This window comes from Nicotiana sylvestris, chromosome 11 (genome assembly GCF_000393655.2).
Source record: "Nicotiana sylvestris chromosome 11, ASM39365v2, whole genome shotgun sequence".
Taxonomy (NCBI): Eukaryota; Viridiplantae; Streptophyta; class Magnoliopsida; order Solanales; family Solanaceae; genus Nicotiana; species Nicotiana sylvestris.
Window position 1 is genome coordinate 123,877,200 of NC_091067.1, and position 19,178 is coordinate 123,896,377.

The window sequence follows — 19,178 nt, forward strand, 5'->3', positions numbered from 1 at the left end:
TTGGGATCGGATATATATATATATATATATATATATATATATATATATATATATATATATATATATATGAATCTTCACTAACCATATCGTTACATTTAAGCACATCTCAGACCAATATTACACAAAAGCTTCAGTAACAAAAAGAAAATTTTCATATGATGAAAGACTGTTTGACTCCTTTTCGTGAACGTTTCCGCCTTGGGTTTGAATTCAGTATGCTTGAAAAGGCACTTAGAAGTTCTGTATCCTCCACCTTGATTAAAATTTTTGCAGCTTCTGGATTGGCAATAAGTTGCTTTGCTACTAGATATCCTGCAGTAGTCCAAGTCTGAAAGAGACGTGCCTGTTTCCCGAAGAACCCTCCTCGCCTTGTATCATAGTATTCAGGCGACTTGTCCCTCGCTAAGCGTCTCTCTGCAATCTTAATTGCCTTTTCAGCTATTTCTGGCCTCTTCATTTTTATGCATGCCACAGTCAACTGAAATGGTTTACATTTAAAATCATTACGCACAGACTAAATGAACAAGATATTATTCTAGCTTCAGTTAGATACTTCTGAATGCCTTAGTTCTTATATTACATCTAACACACGTATAACTCATCTATTGCACAAGGTGCCAAAAATACATTACAACAGTAATAAGGGAGTTTGAATTCTGAATCTTTCTACAATTCTCTTAATATTTGATGTTTATTCAATTTTGCCAATAATAGATAAACTACAATGACCAAATCATGAACATTTTACCTTCCAACCTACAGTTTGATTGCTTACAAGCATGAGATGGAATAAATCAGCACCTAGTGTTGTCCAGTGTCCTTTATTTCCCATGTATTAAGGTAAAGGCATCCTATAAGTCATAATAGTAGTAGATGCAGAACACATATGGAGACTCAGTTTCAATTTTAATATCTATGGATGTCTCTTCTTATGCATTTAAGGTAAAGGCATCTTTAAAGTTAAAATTGTAACGACCCGGCCGGTCGTTTTGAGAGTTAGAGCCCCGATCCCCTATTAACTGCTTCCCCCCTATCTTTTTCCGCTATTGTGACTTGCCGGACGGGTTCGTTTTGAGTTTTGGAGTGTTTTGGGACACTTAGTTCCTAAATGGGAGCTTAGACCGTTGTCGGAACTGTGTGAAGACGGTTCCGGAATGGAATTCCGTCGGTTTCGTTAGCTCTGTTGGGTATTTTGGGCTTAGGAGCGTGTCCGGATTGTGTTTTGGAGGTTTGTAGCTCATTTAGGCTTGAAATAGCAACAACAACAACAACGACCCAGTATAATCCCACAAGTGGGGTCTGGGGAGGGTAATATGTACGCAGACCTTACCCCTACCCCGAAGGGTAGAGAGGCTGTTTCCAGGAGACCCTCGGCTCAAAAAAGCAACAGGAGCCGATATATTAGTACCATAAAAATGCATAATAAAATAACAGCAATATAAGAGATATGAAATACAGAATACGAAATACGAAATAGATGGCTGGTATAGTAAAACTAGCAGGTAAAGCCCTGCATCAATAGACGACCAATGACATTCTTAGTCTAACTCCTAACTGGCTAGTCTCACTCTATTGTGCTGTAGAAATATTCACAAGTTTCCCCTAACCTACAACCTTAATGCTCGACCTCCATAATTCCCTGTCAAGGGCCATGTCCTCAGTAATCCTAAGTCGCGCCATGTCCTGTCTGATCACCTCTCCCCAATACTTCTTAGGTCGCCCTCTACCTCTCCGCGTGCCCACTACAGCCAGTCGCTCACACCTCCTCACCGGTGCATCAGTGCTCCTCCTCTGAATGTGCCCGAACCATCTGAGTCTTACTTCCCGCATCTTGTCCTCCATGGGGGCCACGCCCACCTTCTCTCGAATATCTTCATTCCTAATCTTATCCATCCTTGTATGCCCGCACATCCACCTCAACATCCTCATCTCTGCTACTTTCATCTTCTGGATGTGTGAGTTCTTTACCGGCCAACATTCAGTTCCATATAACATGGCAGGCCTAACCACTGCTCTATAAAACTTACCTTTTAGTAACGGTGGCACTTTCTTGTCACACAAGACTCCCGACGCTAACCTCCACTTCATCCACCCCACCCCTATACGGTGTGTGACATCCTCGTCAATCTCCCCGATCCCCTGAATAACCGATCCAAGGTACTTGAAACTACCCCTCTTGGGAATGACTTGAGAGTCAAGCCTCACTTCAACTCCCGCTTCCGTCGGCTCAACTCCAAATTTGCACTCGAGGTATTCCGTCTTCGTCCTGCTCAACTTGAAACCTTTAGACTCAAGAGCATGTCTCCAAATCTCTAGCCTCTCGTTGACGCCGCCTCGTGTCTCGTCAATTAGAATAATGTCATCAGCAAATAGCATGCACCATGGCACCTCCCCTTGAATATGATGAGTCAGTGCATCCATCACCAGGGCAAATAGGAATGGGCTGAGCGCAGACCCTTGGTGCAACCCCGTAATAACTGGAAAGTGTTCAGAGTCGCCTCCTACTGTCCTAACCCGAGTCTTAGCTCCATCATACATGTCTTTAATCACCCTAATATAGTTACTCGGGACCCCTTTATCCTCTAAGCAGCTCCATAAGACCTTCCTAGGAACCTTATCGTACGCTTTCTCCAGATCAATAAACACCATGTGGAGATCCTTCTTCTTATCTCTGTACTGTTCCACCATCCTCCTAATAAGGTGGATAGCTTCTGTGGTAGATCGTCCCGGCATGAACCCGAACTGGTTGTCTGAAATAGACACCGTCCTTCGCACTCTCATTTCTACCACTCTCTCCCAAACTTTCATGGTATGACTTAGTAATTTGATGCCCCTATAGTTGTTACAGCTCTGGACATCACCTTTGTTCTTATACAACGGGACCATTGTACTCCACCTCCACTCTTCAGGCATTCTATTAGTCTTGAATATAACACTAAACAATGCAGTAAGCCATTCCAAGCCTGCTTGACCCACACACCTCCACAGTTCAACCGGAATCTCGTCTGGCCCGGTAGCTCTGCCCCTTCTCATCTTACGCATTGCCTCCATGACTTCATCGATCTCAATGTCCCAGGAATTTTCTCTTCGCGTTCGCGAAGGTCCTAGCAGCTCAAACTACGCGTTCGCGAGAGGGAACTCGCGTTCGCGGAAGAGGAAAAAATTAAGTTGTGGACTTTTGTTCTACGAGAACGCGAGGTGGTGGTCGCGTTCGCGAAGAAGGGCGTACCTGGGCAGATTTAAAGTTCAAAAAAAAAACAAGGGTTTGAACACAAAATTTGATTGAGAGCTCGGTAGAAGGCGAAATTTGGAGAGATTTTTGGAGGAAATTATTGGGTAATCATTCCTAACTCCTTTATGATTATATCTCATTAATCTATGCTTGATTTCATCATTTAATTTCGGATTTGGGGTGAAAAATTGGGAAAATTTGAGAAAAGTTCTTAGGCCGAATTTTGGGGTTTTGATCGAGATTTTGGTATCGGATTGGAGTGAAATTGGTATGGTTAGACTCGTGAGTGAATCGATGTTCATAATTTGTGTCTTTTACCCTATTCCGAGACGTGGGCCCGGGGAGGCTTCTTGGGCATTTTCTATTTTTTTGCCTTAGCTTTGATTTCATTAGCTAGATTAGTTGCTTGTAGTTATATTTACGTTATGTAATTGATTTGGCTAGATTTGGGTCATCCGGAGCCGGATATTCCGGGAAAGAGCATCGATTCGGATTGATTTGAGTTTGATTCGAGGTAAGTGGCTTGCCTAACCTTGTGGGGGGGAATTCCCCTTAGGATTTTGGTACTGTTTGATATATGAGCGCCGTGTACGTGAGGTGACGAGTACGTACACGGGCTATTTATTGTAAAACTCCGTTTATCACTAAGTCTTGACCTGCTTTTCCTTGTTTGAACTACACTAGCATATGTAATTACCTTGTTTAGATTAGAAAAGCATGCCTACGTGTTTTAACTGTCTATTTGAACTTTGTGCAGCATGTTTAGTGAAATTACCTGTTTTACTTTGATGTGAACTCAGTCTAAACTGCAGATTTACTTGCTATAACTATTGTTTGTATTGGTTGAGCTGCATACTTACTCTGGGACTACGGAACGGTATTCTAGGAGATCCCCTGTACTGCATATTTACTTTAGGGCTACAAAACGTTATTTCGGGAGATCCCCCAGCAGCGCATATTTACTTTGGGACTACGGAATGATATTTCGGGAGATCCCCCTGCACATTTAAGTTTGGGACTACGGGACGGTATCCCGGGAGATCCCCAATTTCTATTACTGTGTTTTGACCTGTTTGTTTTCATTGAGTTCTATTCCTGTTAGATTTCCGTATCTATTTTATTGTAAAAATATTTCTTTCTGCCTTATTTCATTATAATTATACTAGTAGGTCCCTGGCCTGATCTCGTCATTACTCGACCGAGGTTAGGCTTGACACTTACTGGGTACCGTTGTGGTGTACTCATGCCCTTTCCTGCACATATTTTTCGTGTGCAGATCCAGGCTCATCGTACCAGCCTCATCACTAGTTGGAGTCGTCGCTGCTTATTGGAGACTTCAAGGTACATCTGCCCGCACACGCAGATCCTCGCAGTCCCACTGTATCCCCCTATGTTCATTTTTCCTTCTGTAGAAATGATGTATAGAACAATTAAGACTTCTTAGTAGCTTGTGACTTGCGGGATTCCGGGCTTTGGGAATTGTTTTCATACATTTCAGAAGTGATTATTGTATATGTCGTGTGGCATTCAGTTGCTTATTAGATAATTGTTACGGTTAGTAGTTAATGTTCATGTTTTGTTCATTTCCGCAAAGTTTTAGGCTTACCTAGTCGTAGAGACTAGGTGCCGTTACGACGGTTCACGGAGGGAGAAAATGGGTCGTGACAAAAATAGTAAACAAATAAAACAGATACTTTTTCTTAACAACTGCATTATATCTCACACCAACTTTTAAGATTCAACTAATGCAGTACATCAAGCTTGTGAACATCACTCTCATGCACATATTGGTGAAACCCATAGTGGTCGATCTGAAACTTGGAATAAATTGATGAAACACACACTAAATAGGTGTTTGGATGTGAACGAGAAGTGCTGCTATTGCTCCTCTTTATAGTAGAGATCATCTCCAATATTTTAAAAGGTGAAGCTAAGACTCATCTCCAGACTCACCATAGCATGAACCATGCTCCAAATGCCACTAGGCAATCATGGGGCAAAAACTCTGCTGTTAATGCCCCAACAGGGGGGGGGGAGGGGGGGTGTTTGGCCATTTAAACGTTTTATGCATTGAGGCATCTGCCCCTTTTCCAGGATAAAGTTTCCATCTTAAATCTTTTCCTATTAACCATAACTTTTATACGTATGTATGTCATTAAATTCAGATATTTAACTTCAACTTTTTCTTTTTTTTTGAATTTTGTACAATATTTAATGTACGTTTAGAATAATCATATTTGTTCTTAATTACTTTTGATTTGATATTAAAAAAAAAAATCGGAATCAAGCCCCGTGTCTTAGGACTAGCACTGCACCATGATACATAAGGTACTCCCCACGTAATCCTTTAAAACAATGATTACCTCTGCTATGACACTACAAACATCTGCATTTGGTCAATCACAACCATTTTTGAAGGGAACTTCTCAAGATTTAGTCCCCTTCTTGGTCTTCAAAACAGATAGGACAAGATGGCAGCTAAAGTGATGAAAGCATGAAATCAGATGTGTGCATACTGAAGAATGGTAAACTTACCTGCCAGAGCAAAGTTGGCCAGGATCCTCCGTTATGGTAAGACCAAGGCCTGCACCAAGAAGGAAAAAATAAAAGTATACACATTAGAGAAAATAGAAAATAAGGCATTGCGTGTTTTTCGGATCACTGCCAGTAATAATGCGCCATTCCTGGCCCTCAAGAGCAGGATAACATATCTTCAGTGGCATATCAGCTACTAAGTCTTCCCATTTGGCTTCAATAAGATCTAAAATAGCATGTGCTGATATATGGTAGCAAGACTGCTTACAATGGACCATAAGTTCCCAAGTGCAAAGAACCGGAAGTCCATGTGAGCTGGCTGCAAGTTTCCAATAAGATAGCCCCCTTTACTAGGCATCCATTCCACCAGCCAAGGAGGAATTTGATCTGGATATATATTAAACTTATTGATTGCATCATATGAATATTCCTCTGTTTTGTATCTATAAATCTCGTTCAATTATTTCACATCGATCCAGTAGTATTCCCTGATATGAATTGACAATGCTAGCAGCCGATTGTTAAGTGCTCTAACAAGGTCTGTTGATGCCTCCTCTGGAGCAAGCATCTCTCGTGCACAAAGTAAGGCTGAATAATATAATGCCTGCAAACCATGAAACATCACGCATATAATTATGCAGAACCTTCTTGGAATAGAAGAATAGACACAAACACGTAGCCGGAAGAAGTGATGAAATTTGAAAATAGAGTTTGTAAGATGTACCCAGCATATGTACAACCAATAGTCATATCCGTAGTTGCATCAAGAAAAAAACTGTCACGGAATATTGACCATGTAATATAATTAGCTTAGAACCTGTAATGAGTATATAAACATGAATAATTTGACATTTCCTTACATCTCCTTCTGCCTTATTTGTCAATAAAGGTAATTGTGTCTGGATATTAATTCTGGTGATAAATTTCCACTTTTCACTGAGATCATTCAAATGATGGTGCTACTAATTGAGAATAAAGGGACCTCAATGGCTTATGTAATAATGGGAACATACACCTTTCCTTTTTGAAACTAAGAGTTCTCCAAAATTCAATCAACATGCAGTCAATTTGATACATTAGTTTCATAACTATTACCTACAGCCACAGGTTGTCGGGGTGACTATCACCCTCATGTCATAATAAAAAATTAGCTGCTAGGTCTTTGACATGATAAATCAGAGAGGTTAGTCAGGAGTCAGGACGAAGAGGTAAAATATCAATGACAATGTTTCCAGTCCCAAAAAGAAAGAGGAAAACAGATAAAACGAGATAGCAGCATACAGCTGATGGAGGAAGAAAGGAGGTGCATAGCACTTTAGAGTCCAATACATCAAATAGAACTGATGGCTTCTGTGTGAGCTAGAAGAAAATCATGATAGGAGATTCCTACATCTACTAATTTGAGCTCAAAAGAATGGCATCAGATAAGTATGGAAAGCAATTTCAGATGACAAAAGTAAGATTTACCCGGACAAAGAGAGGATAAGGAGAAGAAAACAGGCTTCCTCAACGAGATAAGAGAAGAAAGTAAAACTCAAGCATCCTTCCATGGGAAAGTATAAAGTTTTTCTTTTTGAGAAAAAAAAAGGATGAAGAAAGAACGCATCTGAGGTAAAAATTTCACAAATGACAAACTTGCTTGAAGACAGGAGAAAAAGAAAAGACCTGAATTTCTAGAGGGTGGCCATGGATTCCCAAGCGGCGATCTATCATGCAAGAACCATCAGTCACCAACAAAGTCGGAAACATATCAAAACCATCTGCAAGACATAACCTAAGGATCATCTTCATTCCAGTTTGGACATCAACTCTCTCCTGAAGAGAAAGATCTCCAGAGCATTTCCCATATGCTCGTAGCAGTATAATCCACCATAATCCTGGAGTAAACTAATAGAGTCAAAATCTTCATGTAACCCTAAATTTTCTATACAAAAGACATGCATCAAAAGTTACAAAAGATCACCTGAATCAACAGGCGCAACTCGACCAATTGCTGCCTCACCAAAGTCTGGATCCAATACATCTTCTGTTGCAGATTCGTCATTATCAAGTGGAACAGTACGCACTTTGAAGCTAGCAGGCATCAGCCCTTGACCTGGACTATAGCAATCCATTGTTTTCTCCCAACTCAACGAAGAGATGCTTAGGGCAAAAAAACTAATGAAAGCTAAACTTTTTCAACATCACCAAGTTAAGAAAAGTGAATCTCCTTAATGAGTCTCACACATGTCAAATTGCATTTTTCTTATACATCATACGGGACTTCTCACCTCTCACAGGAATCACCAAATTTCATTGCAGCTAATCATACAACATGCAATGCCAAATGAAGTTATAGATTATGCATGCTAAAGAAGTAAGTGGTGTATACGAGAACAAGAAAAATTGCAAAAACTCAGTAAGTAGGGAAAGCATAAGTAATGATTTCACAAAGTTAAGTTGGGCATAAAATGGCCAGCAGACCGGCAGATATTAAATATAATTGCTTAAATCGAATGAAATTTGCCTCTCTACCTTCTTGAAGGTAGGGGTAAGGTCTGCGTACATACTACCATCCCCAGACCCCACTTGTGGGATTACACTGTTGTTGTTGTTGTTGTTGTTGTAATTCGAATGAAATTTGCCAGCAGAACTGACAACATAGAGACACTATCTTTTATAGTAAGGGGACTAGTTTGGATCAAAACGAGCCAAAATTGTTTTAATGTAACAGGCAACACATAATGCTAATGAAAGGAGTCAAATTACATCCTGAATCATCAAAAACAAGTAAATATGACAAAAGCCACATGTTCCAATATGAAAGCAGGTAAAGCTGAACCTCAAAACAACACTTTACCTGCAACTGAAGCGTGTGAAGTATGAAATTCCTCATGATATCATATTCTCCTTTTAGTAGGAAAGCTATCCCAGATGGAATAAAATCACGTATAAAATACTTGATCGTAGTTTAGCATAGTTGCTTCACTTGGATCATTAGCAGCTATAGTTCCAACTGGATAGCCATAGTAATAAATCATGGCAGCTCGCAAGAAATGCCATGCTTCATCTTCAAAAGAGTCCGTGTTGGTCCTAGGCAAAGCACTATTAACCGTGGCAGCGGTTTTCAAACCTTTACTGAAAGTCTGAGCTCCATTTTCCTGCTTAATCATCTGTTCATCTTGAGCATGATTTGGAATTTTTGAACTGACTGTGTGATTTGACCTCCCATTTCCATCCTTAATGATTGTCTCATTGAATCTTTCAGGTTGTTGGCAATTGCAGATCAATGATTTAGAGCAACTATGAAGCTTTTCTCCGCGAAAAACACTATGTATGCCGCGAAAAGCATTTAACCTTGAGCAATATTTCCACTTACTTAAACCCTTGATCTGCTGATACCTCGTGTCCCCAATATTTCTACTTTTTAAACAATGCTCATAGCAAAGTAAAGAGCTCGACTTCGTCAAGATTGAACTTGTTCGGAATTGACATGAAAACTCCCCGGATAAAAAGTGTAGGGCTGCTTCTGAAGCCCCCATTTTTAGTAAGAATCTGAAATTTGTGATGCCTTCAGCTTTGCAACTATAGTAACAACTTCTGGATTTAATCAATGCATTTGCATAAAATAACATAGTTTAATTCAGAAAAAGGACAACTTTAACATGAACCAGTAAATTGCCTAAAATTGGTGACAGAGTTACCCGGTACCTATGTTGGTGAGAGGTAGCTAATAGTAGGCGATATAGTTGATGTTTACACCTTAATATGACCATACTTTGTTGTTGTTTTATAGATAAATTGCCAACAAAATGCTCTCTAAATAGTGTTCTTTTGTTTATCAGGGAATATTATATGAGAGGAAGCAACATGGAGTGTTTTGGGAGGCGATAATGTGAAGAAAAACACCCACTCGAGAAATACCCGAACACAAAGAAGCATAAATGGCCTGGGCAAGAAGGCCACCGCGACCGTGGTGACACCGCGGTGAACCGCGGCAGGTTACTAAAGTGAGGCAGAAAGGTCAGCTTTCACCGCGGTCGACCGCGGTGCACTGTTCACGCAGCTGGAAGCTTGAGGACCAAAGTGTAATTTCAGGGAAACTTTTGTAAAACCCTTATAAGCTTTAGAAACACGCCCAACTGAGGGGGGAAGCTAATTTTAGACTACTTTTGGAGGAAGAACAAGTGTGAGAAGATCAACCAAACATTAGAGTTTTTCTATCCCCTTTTAATTCTTGCAATTTTACATTATGAACAATTTAGTAGTTTTCTCTTATTTTGTTATGAGTAGCTAAACACTTATCTGGGGTTGATGGAACCAATTGTTGGTTGAAGTTTTGACTCAAGTTGTTATAATCGAGCCGGAAGTATGATATGATTGTTCAACTACGTTGTGTATGGTGATTAATTGAATGGGTCCTTGATTAGTCGTGTCTAATTACCTTATATTGCTTGAGAAAGAATATTAGGTTAGATAGCTGTTGAACAACACCACTTTTGGGTAATTGAAGAGATTCATTACTTGAACTTAAAAGTGGGTTTAGAGATAACAAAACTTTGGTGGGATAATTTAGAATTGCATAATTATTGTCAGCTAGAGTAGTTCGAGAGAATGCTCTAGTAACTTATCGTAGTTGATCGAGAGATAATTACGATAACCCATAACTCTTAATCTTCATAGAGTATTACGGCGAGATTATAGCGGAAGAGTCAAGATGTAAACTAGCAATTGGGGAAATCGCTGCCCTAGACCCTTTTTACCATTGAATTACCTTGGTTTAGCTTACTGTTGTTTTTAATAGTAGTTGAAGTAGTTAAACAAAAACCCAATCTTTATTGATCAAAAATCTTGCATCTAGAGATTGATTGAGTTGATAATAACATTGCCGAAGAGGGTAATAGATAGGTTAGTTCCCTGAGGATTCGATTCCGGACTTAAAACCCGGAACTTTGTCCTTTAAAAGGCATAGTTGGGCGTTATCAGTAGCCGATAGTCGGTGGAATAGTCGAGGTACACGCAAGCTGTCCGGACACCACTTAAAAAAGACATGAACCTATGTATTCAAATTGGCAAGTTCAAGAATTAAACAAGCTAAACAGACATAAACCAATTCTTGCAGTCACAGTTGTTGCTTTTTCTAAATAAAATCAGAGTGACAACTGCAAAGGGTCAATACCCCTAAACACAAAGACCCCTTTTAATGGACATTTCAGCAAAATGATGGATAAAAGTGGAACCGTCATATCAGTTTAAAGGCCAAGAAAACTTCATCAATAAGCATAAGAAAAGATCTCATTTTTCTCAAAGATCTAAACTTTAGGAAACTAAAGAGATATTATGGAACATGCTCAATGAAGTAATCAGATAAACGGTGTGATTTTTCAGAAGGGAAAGGTGGAGGAGAAAAGAAGAGAGCAGTAATACAAAGATATATATGTGGTGACAAGAAAAAGGGGTTGAATTTGCTTACCAAGTTTACAAGATTGGAATATGATTATAAAGATGTTTGCTTTATTGGTTAAAGGTAAAATATATCTTGGGGTTTTATGAATTTTCTGTGGAAATCTTGAGGCTTTGTTCTGCTTTTCAGTGAAACAAGTAGCTGGGGAGTTTATAGTTTACTATTTGTTTGTTTAACCGTGAAGCCCACGCCAAGCAAGAGGACACGTATAACCATTTATTACTTTCCATATACTACTTCTGTAGATAAAAATAGAAATTGGAAGTATGAATTAAGGAGATTTTTGCCAATTGGCAAATTCTTTTTATGGACCATACAATTGTTTCCATTATTTTCTTGACAAGCTATAATTTTTTTCGCTTACATGGTTTCATCAAGTTAGAAGGGAAACAAAAAAGGAGAATTATGAAAAGAAGAATACAATTCTTGTTATAACTTAAATTTTGATATGCAATTGGCCATTTTATTATGTCTTGGCAAGTGGTAGGGTATTGCAATTGGTCATTTGAAGGAGGGAGGGGGAGGTGCTAGCTAGTAGGATCTGTTTATTTTATTATTTGTATCCTTCAATCCAATTTATACGATACTTCTTGCATTTAAGAACTTCATGAATTTTATATTTCATTAATAGTACAACTAATCAGTAGTTTCCCACAAGTGCGAAAATTTCATTAGTAGTATGAAACAAATTTAATAATTTCAAAGATTTTACCTAAATTTTGTTTAGTAAGACTAACCCTTTTTTATGCACTTATCTCTATTATTTTAATTATTCTTGTAAGAATTATTCTAACTTATTTATTATTAATATAAAAAGATTGTAATTTAACTAACTACCCTTAATAATGTAACAATTCTTGGTTAGTTTTTTTTTTGCCACAATTTCTATTAAATCTAACCATCAGATTTTGTTAAGTAGTATTTGACAGTGATCAAAAGTAATCACTTTTGGCAAAATTAAAGTACCAAAATTATTTAGTAGTATATTTCAGGGGCTATTTTAAACTATACTCAATAAGGACTATTTTTATCATTTTACTCCTTAATTCCATTTTTATCAAATGTGCCTCTCGGTCTCGGGCTCTCTAGTCTCAACCTCAAAGCATAGCTCATGCCAATGGCGCGAGGCTTCTTGGTTTCTCCACAGACCATAACCTCTTCACAATTACTCTTAACTTTCATTTCTGAAGCAAAATTCCTAAATTACCCTTCTTCATCTTCCACCACTCACTTCCGTTTCTTTCTTTCCACTCCCTCTTCTTCTCGCTTTCTGTGTAGTTGTTGCAGTCGCCACCAAGAAAATGTACCAATCGACATGTCAGCATATTCAGAGACATTTTCAAAGCGTATGGCTATGGCTGGTCTTAGACCCCATCATCGTATTGGTCAGTTTTCCCCCCTCCATTCCTTCCCTTTTTACTTTGTAGGTATAAAGAAAGAAGAGGCTAAAGTTGGAAAAGATTGCAGCTTTATACATTTTTCTTTTTAGTCTGTAATGTCATCTTTCTACATCTAGAAATAATTTAACTTTAAAATTTTCATTTTATCCTTAATCATATAGCCCGCAGGAGCGGCATGCTGAAGCTATAATTGAGAAAATAAATATGTATCCTCCCTAACAGCTTAAACTTTTAAATAAGATGGTAAAGATGTTCAACATGGAATTAGAGCAGGCTACAATCATGGGTTCAAGTCTTAGCACTATCCATTATCAAAAAGAATTTTCATGTGCATGGCTAATGAAAAAGAACCAGGGCCTCCTAATTAATTCAGTAAATGTTCGCTTTGACTAACTATTTAAGATTTTATATGAGACAGTGGCATAATTCAACAATGGTATAGTTTGTTGTTTCCTTATATGCTTGGACAATCCTCACCTCTTCATTTTCTTTACATGGTCCTGACTTATCCCTATTCTTGGTTTATTAAACGTTGGACCCTCATGTATGTTATCTAAGCTCCAAAATATCCAGCATTGGGTGTGCAGGAGTTTCACATTGATTGAGGGTATAGTTTGTTGTTTCCTTATATGCTTGGACAATCCTTACCGCATGAGCTAGCTTCTTTTTTTTTGATGAAGGAGAATTCATTAAAAGCATCCAGCGGATGCAGGCAAAAGATTACAATTAAGAGAGATGGTGTCTGCTCATATACACAAAAAAACTATTCTATCACTAAGGAGCAGACACAATCAAAAGATTGAACAGAACTAGTTACAGGTGCCTTATTTAGCCAACTAAACAAATTCAATAAGCATTTTGCTTTGACTACATGGATCGGAGTTGAGATCCCATCAAAACATCTACGGTTCCTTTCCTTCCAGATGCACCAAAAGATAGCAGCAGGTACCATTACCCAAATATTTTTGATGGATTTACCAACTCTCCATGAACACCAACATTCATATGCTTCCTTGATGTTGTTAGGCTTGACCCAGGCTAGTCCAAAAATAGAGAGGAACATGTTCCAAATATCACATGCTAAAGGACAATGCAAAAAGAGATGTCTAACACTTTCAGAATCCAAATTGCACATGTAGCACCTATTCACCTTGGTATACTCCTTCTGCTGAGGTTGTCTTGAGTGAGACATGCTTCATTTAAGGCAACCCAATTGAAACAAATCACTTTAGAAGGTAGTTTTGTTCTCCAAATTAGTTTCCATGGCCAATTGTTTATCAGATCATTGTTGGAGCATAGGTGTGCATATGCTTTCTTCACTGTAAATTTCCCGTCCCCCCATTCCAGTTTGTCCTTCAGCTGGGGTTTGACAGCAATCTGTGCTAGTTTGGCCAGCAATTCCATTAGGTCATTTATCTCCCAATCTTGTTAATGTCTCCTGAATTGAGGGTCCCAAGAGCTGTTCTGCCAACATTGTTCTACAGTGGATTCTTGATCTACTGCCAGTAGGTACAAATTTGGAAATTCATCTTTTAGTGCCATTGTCCCAACCACTTGTCTTTCCAAAACTTGATGAGTGTTCCACTTCCTAACTTGAGTTTTGAGTTAAGTTGGAACTCATCCCATAAACTGGATATGTGTTTCCATAGGCCTGTACCGCATGAGCTAGCTTTTGGAATTGAGTTAGGCCCAAAGTTCATTTTCTTAACACTCCTTGAAGAGGACTTTGAATACATGCCCCTCAACAATTTCCAACTAACTAAGAATAATCTATTATTTCTTGGATGGTCTTTATCATGACCATGTAGCTGAGTTTTCTTCTCAATCTTTTCTGTAGTTTTGGGAGTTTCTGGTGGCCCTGATAGCATGGCCCTCTGTGTGTTAACTGCTGCATGGAAAACCAATAGCCTTGGTATTGCTGCTCAAAAGAATGAGTTCATTGACGGGCTTTTGGCAGTGGTAGTTGATCATGGACTGCGTGCTGAGAGTAAAGATGAGGCCAACCTTGTTCATCATCGAGTCACTAGCATGGGTATATATTCCTTCAACTTCTTTTTCTTGTCTTGAATTTAATAGCATAGCTTAACACCTTTTAATAGAGATATAATATAGGCCTTGTATAGGGATCAAATGTGAGATTGCTTCCTGTGAATGGTCAGAAGGCAAGCCGAAGCAGGGTCACTTGCAAGAAGCAGCTCGCGAGAAGAGGTGATTTCCTCAGTTTCAATTTCTCTTCAGCTAAATGCTATTTCTGAGCCTTGTAATATCTCTGTGTGCTGGTCTTTTATTGACTATGTGTTATCTATATTCATCCTGATGTTAACAATTTTGTCATTATTGTGAGTAAATAATTTTGTCATTATTGTGAGTAAATAATTTTGTCATTATTGTGAGTAAGTAATTTGTCCCTTGTCATTTGTTCAGGTATGAAATTCTCCAAAGTGCTAGTATCCGGCATCAGATTGGTGTGTTGATGACTGCACACCATGCAGATGACCAGGTATTGTCGTTACAGCTTCTACTCTGGATTATTGCATGTTTATGTTTCTAAGTTAACACTTTATCAGATGCATTCTGTTTAAGTCAATACATCGAAAAAGAGTTACACTAATATTATTTGGATAATTTGATGTTGCCTCATCCAAATGTGAGTTGAACGTTATAGGCTTTAATACAATAGACTTGGCAATCGCTAATAGGAGTACTTTACAGGCGGAACTATTCATTCTCAGGTTATCTCGTAATAGTGGTGTGCTTGGACTTGCCGGAATGGCATTTGTTTCACAGCTGTTCTGTACATGTCCAGATTTAAGTGCTGAAGCAAGTGGCAATGGAATTTTATTGGTGAGACCTCTGCTGGAGTTCTTTAAAGAAGATATGTATAAGGTTGGTTTTTCCAGTTTGCCTTTTTGGAGGATTTTCATAGTAGTCTTTGAACTCTGAATGACTTGTTCTAAATCTGTAAGTAGAGTTTTTCAGGTTAATGTTTCATCAGGATCTTCCCCACTTGTGGGATTATGCTGGGCTCTTGTTGTTGTTGTTGTTGTTTTATCAGGATCTTAAAATGATTGAACTACATCTGCTGCATTTCGCTTAAAAGATTGAGGGGTTTATTCCTTTTGCTAGTTCATTGGAAGCTTCTAAAGTTGCATTACCTTGTATTGCAGATATGTCTTGGTGCCAATCAAGAATGGGTTGAAGATCCCACGAACAGAAGCACATTATTTACTCGTAATAGAATTCGTATGACATTGACTGACCTGTCATCACGTGGGTTGTTTTTCATGCATTTGACTTGATTTATGCACCCAGTGTCTTGGAGAATCCTTGTTAAGAGACCTATATTTACTGTATCTGATCCTTTTTCCCCTGCAGCTATCTTCAGATCTGAGTTGCAAGCACTTATTGCTGCTTGTCGGAGAACAAGGTTGCATGTAGACAGAATGTGTTCCAACCTGATGCATCAAGCTGTGACTATCATGCCTGTGAGTTTTAGAGTTTAGTTGGGAATGCATTATAACCAACGTGCCATTGTCCCTCTATTGATACTTGATAGCCTTCGGAACAGGTGTACTACCTTTTTGAGAAATGACATCTATCTGCATTTGCTATCACTTCGTGCCCTTTTTTTGGGGTATATTGGTTGTCAGTTGGCGGTTTAGCGCCATTTTCCTTGCACATTTCACAGTCCATTACCTGTCCAAAATAGAAGCACTAGCATTTTATTCAACCTTATTTTCTTGTCTATAACCTGATGGTCCCCTCTCTTTCTTTCTCATTCTCTGCCTCTACTCCCCTAATTTTTATTTTCTGGGAAGCAGGAAGGTTATGTGGTGATTGACTTAGGAATCCTCAGGCCTTCAGAATTAAAGGACATAGTTCTCTCGAAGTTTATTGCTTTGTTGTTGCAGGTACTGCTACCTTTATCTTTTTTTACTTTCTTTAATCAATTTTTCTCGGACAAGATATTTTGTTGTAGACAGTTTTTCTCACCTATATCTAATGATAGATACCTACTCATGCCTCTTGTTTCTGGTATCACAGTTTGTTTCACAAAGGCAAAGACCTGTCAGAGGCAGTGCATCAAAATTGTTGTTAGACTACATTCGGACTTCCCCATGCAAGGTGAATATAATCCAATCTAACTCCGTCTTTGCACACAAATGAGATATAACATTTGTGGGCAAGAAATTCCTTTGTTGCGAAGTTAAGACTGACAATTTTCAATAACACATTGTCAAATGTATATCACTTATGGCACCTTACAGACTGCTGTTACTGCATCTGGTTGTTATCTTTGTCCTGCTCCTGGCTCCAAAGGCACTAAAGTACTGGTTTGCTGCTCTACTGATGCTGATTTAGCTCTAGAGTTGCTAAATCCATACTTGACTGAAGGAAAAAACTGCTCTATTTCAAATGAGGTAGAGCAAATTGTAGCAAATGGGAGGTCATACTCAGATCAGTTCCCTCAAAGTACACTAGGAATGCAACTTTTGGACCTGACATCTTCTGATTCCATACTAGTTGAAGCCAAAAGGGAAGGGATTATTGGTCAATCTACCTACAAGAGCATTATTTCTCTACAGAGAGAGGAAAGCAATAATTTCGTGTCTAAAACTAACATTATGCTTGAAAACAAGGTGGAGCACAAAGTAGAATATGCAGCTTCTGCTCCAAGCAAAGTACTCCATCCTGAAAAATTTGGCTACTTCATGAACAGATTTATAGTGAAGTGGAATCTGAGAAAGCAAAATGCCTGCACTTCGTTTTCCATGAATAACTCCAATCAATTCCAAGATTTTGGAGAAGAAAGATGGAACTTTTGCAATTCTTGTCTCGTTGGCCATGATCAGGTGGCCAGGGTCCGTTGCATGGTTGATGCTGATTGGTTGTACCTTGCGACATTATCAAAGAGAGAGGATAGCAGCAGTGTTCATGAAGAAGAACTTTCCCTTTCAGTGGAGTCACGAGCAATGAGCAACATAAACTTGTGTTCTGATCGTACAAAGAAATCAGCTGAAAGAGCTCTCCTCTTGTTGAAGTCCATTCCAGTCGCAGCAAGAAGAGCTTTACCTGTCTTAGTCAATGTGGATGGGGTGTTGCTAAGCATACCAGTAAGTTGATGCCTGTTTTTACGTCTGCCTTTGTGATACTAATCTGATAGTATTCTTCCTACAGCTAACAAGCCTTCCTGATAAGCTTTACTTTATCATTTATTCTGTTCAGCCTAAAGCTTGAGGCTTCAAACAACCACAAACAAGTTACTCATTTGATTTAGTTTCCTACAGAGACTGGTGAAAAACAGTTTAGACCAATATTTATGGTTGATCCAAGTGGAGTAGATTAAAGTGGAGATATTCTCTCTTTGAACCCTACTGAAATATCTAGGCTGTTCAGTTTTCGCAGCTTGCCTTGCCTCTTAGGCAATGATCCTCTACTTTGTGCTTCTTCTAATAACCACTTACGACCCAACCCATGTTCTATCGCGGTTTCATTTTGTTTATTTTTCTTAGTTTTTTCCCTTTGCTGGATCACTGAACAAGGACACAGATCATGATAATAGCGCAGAACTTTTTGGTTATATAATAACTAGCCACCACTGACCAGATCCTTCTCCTCTTACACTCTGTGGCCCTTTGTCTTCCCTCCCTTTCCTTTTTCTGGATCTTTTCAAGATTTGAGTGCACTCGATCAACCACCATGCTGTGTAGACAAAAGGTCACCCAAAATAGCCCCGCATTCGCTAATACAAATGTCTCGGGCGTGTGTATATATTGATAGTTAACTTCATGGTTGACTAGATTGGCTGACATGCAACTGGAGCTGGAACGTGTGTGCTTGATAACAGTAAATTTTTCCTTCTACATTTCCTGTCATTTTGCTCATCAACCATATCTCACAGATTACCTTATATCAGTGAATATTATGCTTACTACATAGCCAATCCGAAGTCAGGCTGTAGGTAACTAGTTGTGAGGGCATTAATAGTGTAAAATACAATCACAACCATCCCTGAAAAGCTTGGGTTATTTTTCCGCACCTTCCATGTTGTTTTGATGTCATTTCTTATTTCTCTCGCAGTTCTTCATCTTCTCTATCAACAGATAATAAGGAGTAATTATGTTCTTTTGCTTCTATTTTATCAGAGTGTGGGCTTCCAGCACTGTCCTTGCGTGGTGGCATCAGCAACGTTTAAGCCAAAAATACCGTTGGGTGGAGGTTACAATTCATTCCTCTAGTTGTTTTATAATGGAACCAATGCGATCTTGTTCGTCATGATTAGTGTAGCTGGTCCTCTGCAGTACCAGAGAGAAAACGTCTCTACTAGCGAGAGGTAATCTGAATTTTGGATATTGTTCGATTAGGATGCATGGTACATGTCTAAGATACACAGATTCTCTTGCATTGGTAGGATCTGAATATTGACATAGGACTTAGGGTTTAGGGCCTAGGATTTAGTCCCTATAGAGCACATTATATCCAAGAGGCAGCAGGCAACTATTTTCTTGTATAACAACCGCTTAACAGAAATATGAAAAGCTGCAGATCCTTTTAGGTGGCAATTGTG

General features: G+C 38.9%; 1 protein-coding gene and 1 pseudogene across 1 annotated transcript; one reads left to right on the top strand and one right to left on the bottom strand.

The window, feature by feature from the left end:
• Nucleotides 1–77: 77 nt before the first annotated feature.
• LOC104236556 (neutral/alkaline invertase 3, chloroplastic-like) lies at nucleotides 78–9,288 on the bottom strand (annotated as a pseudogene).
• Nucleotides 9,289–12,296: 3,008 nt separating this feature from the next.
• Nucleotides 12,297–18,849, top strand: LOC104236552 (uncharacterized). Its single transcript, XM_070160836.1, has 11 exons — nucleotides 12,297–12,595; nucleotides 14,448–14,642; nucleotides 14,734–14,818; nucleotides 15,035–15,110; nucleotides 15,323–15,496; nucleotides 15,778–15,880; nucleotides 15,986–16,095; nucleotides 16,432–16,521; nucleotides 16,655–16,735; nucleotides 16,879–17,724; nucleotides 18,757–18,849. The coding sequence occupies exons 1-11, from the start codon at nucleotides 12,322–12,324 to the stop codon at nucleotides 18,847–18,849; spliced, it is 2,127 nt and encodes a 708-aa protein (XP_070016937.1). The 5' UTR covers nucleotides 12,297–12,321.
• The last annotated feature ends 329 nt before the right edge of the window (nucleotides 18,850–19,178 follow it).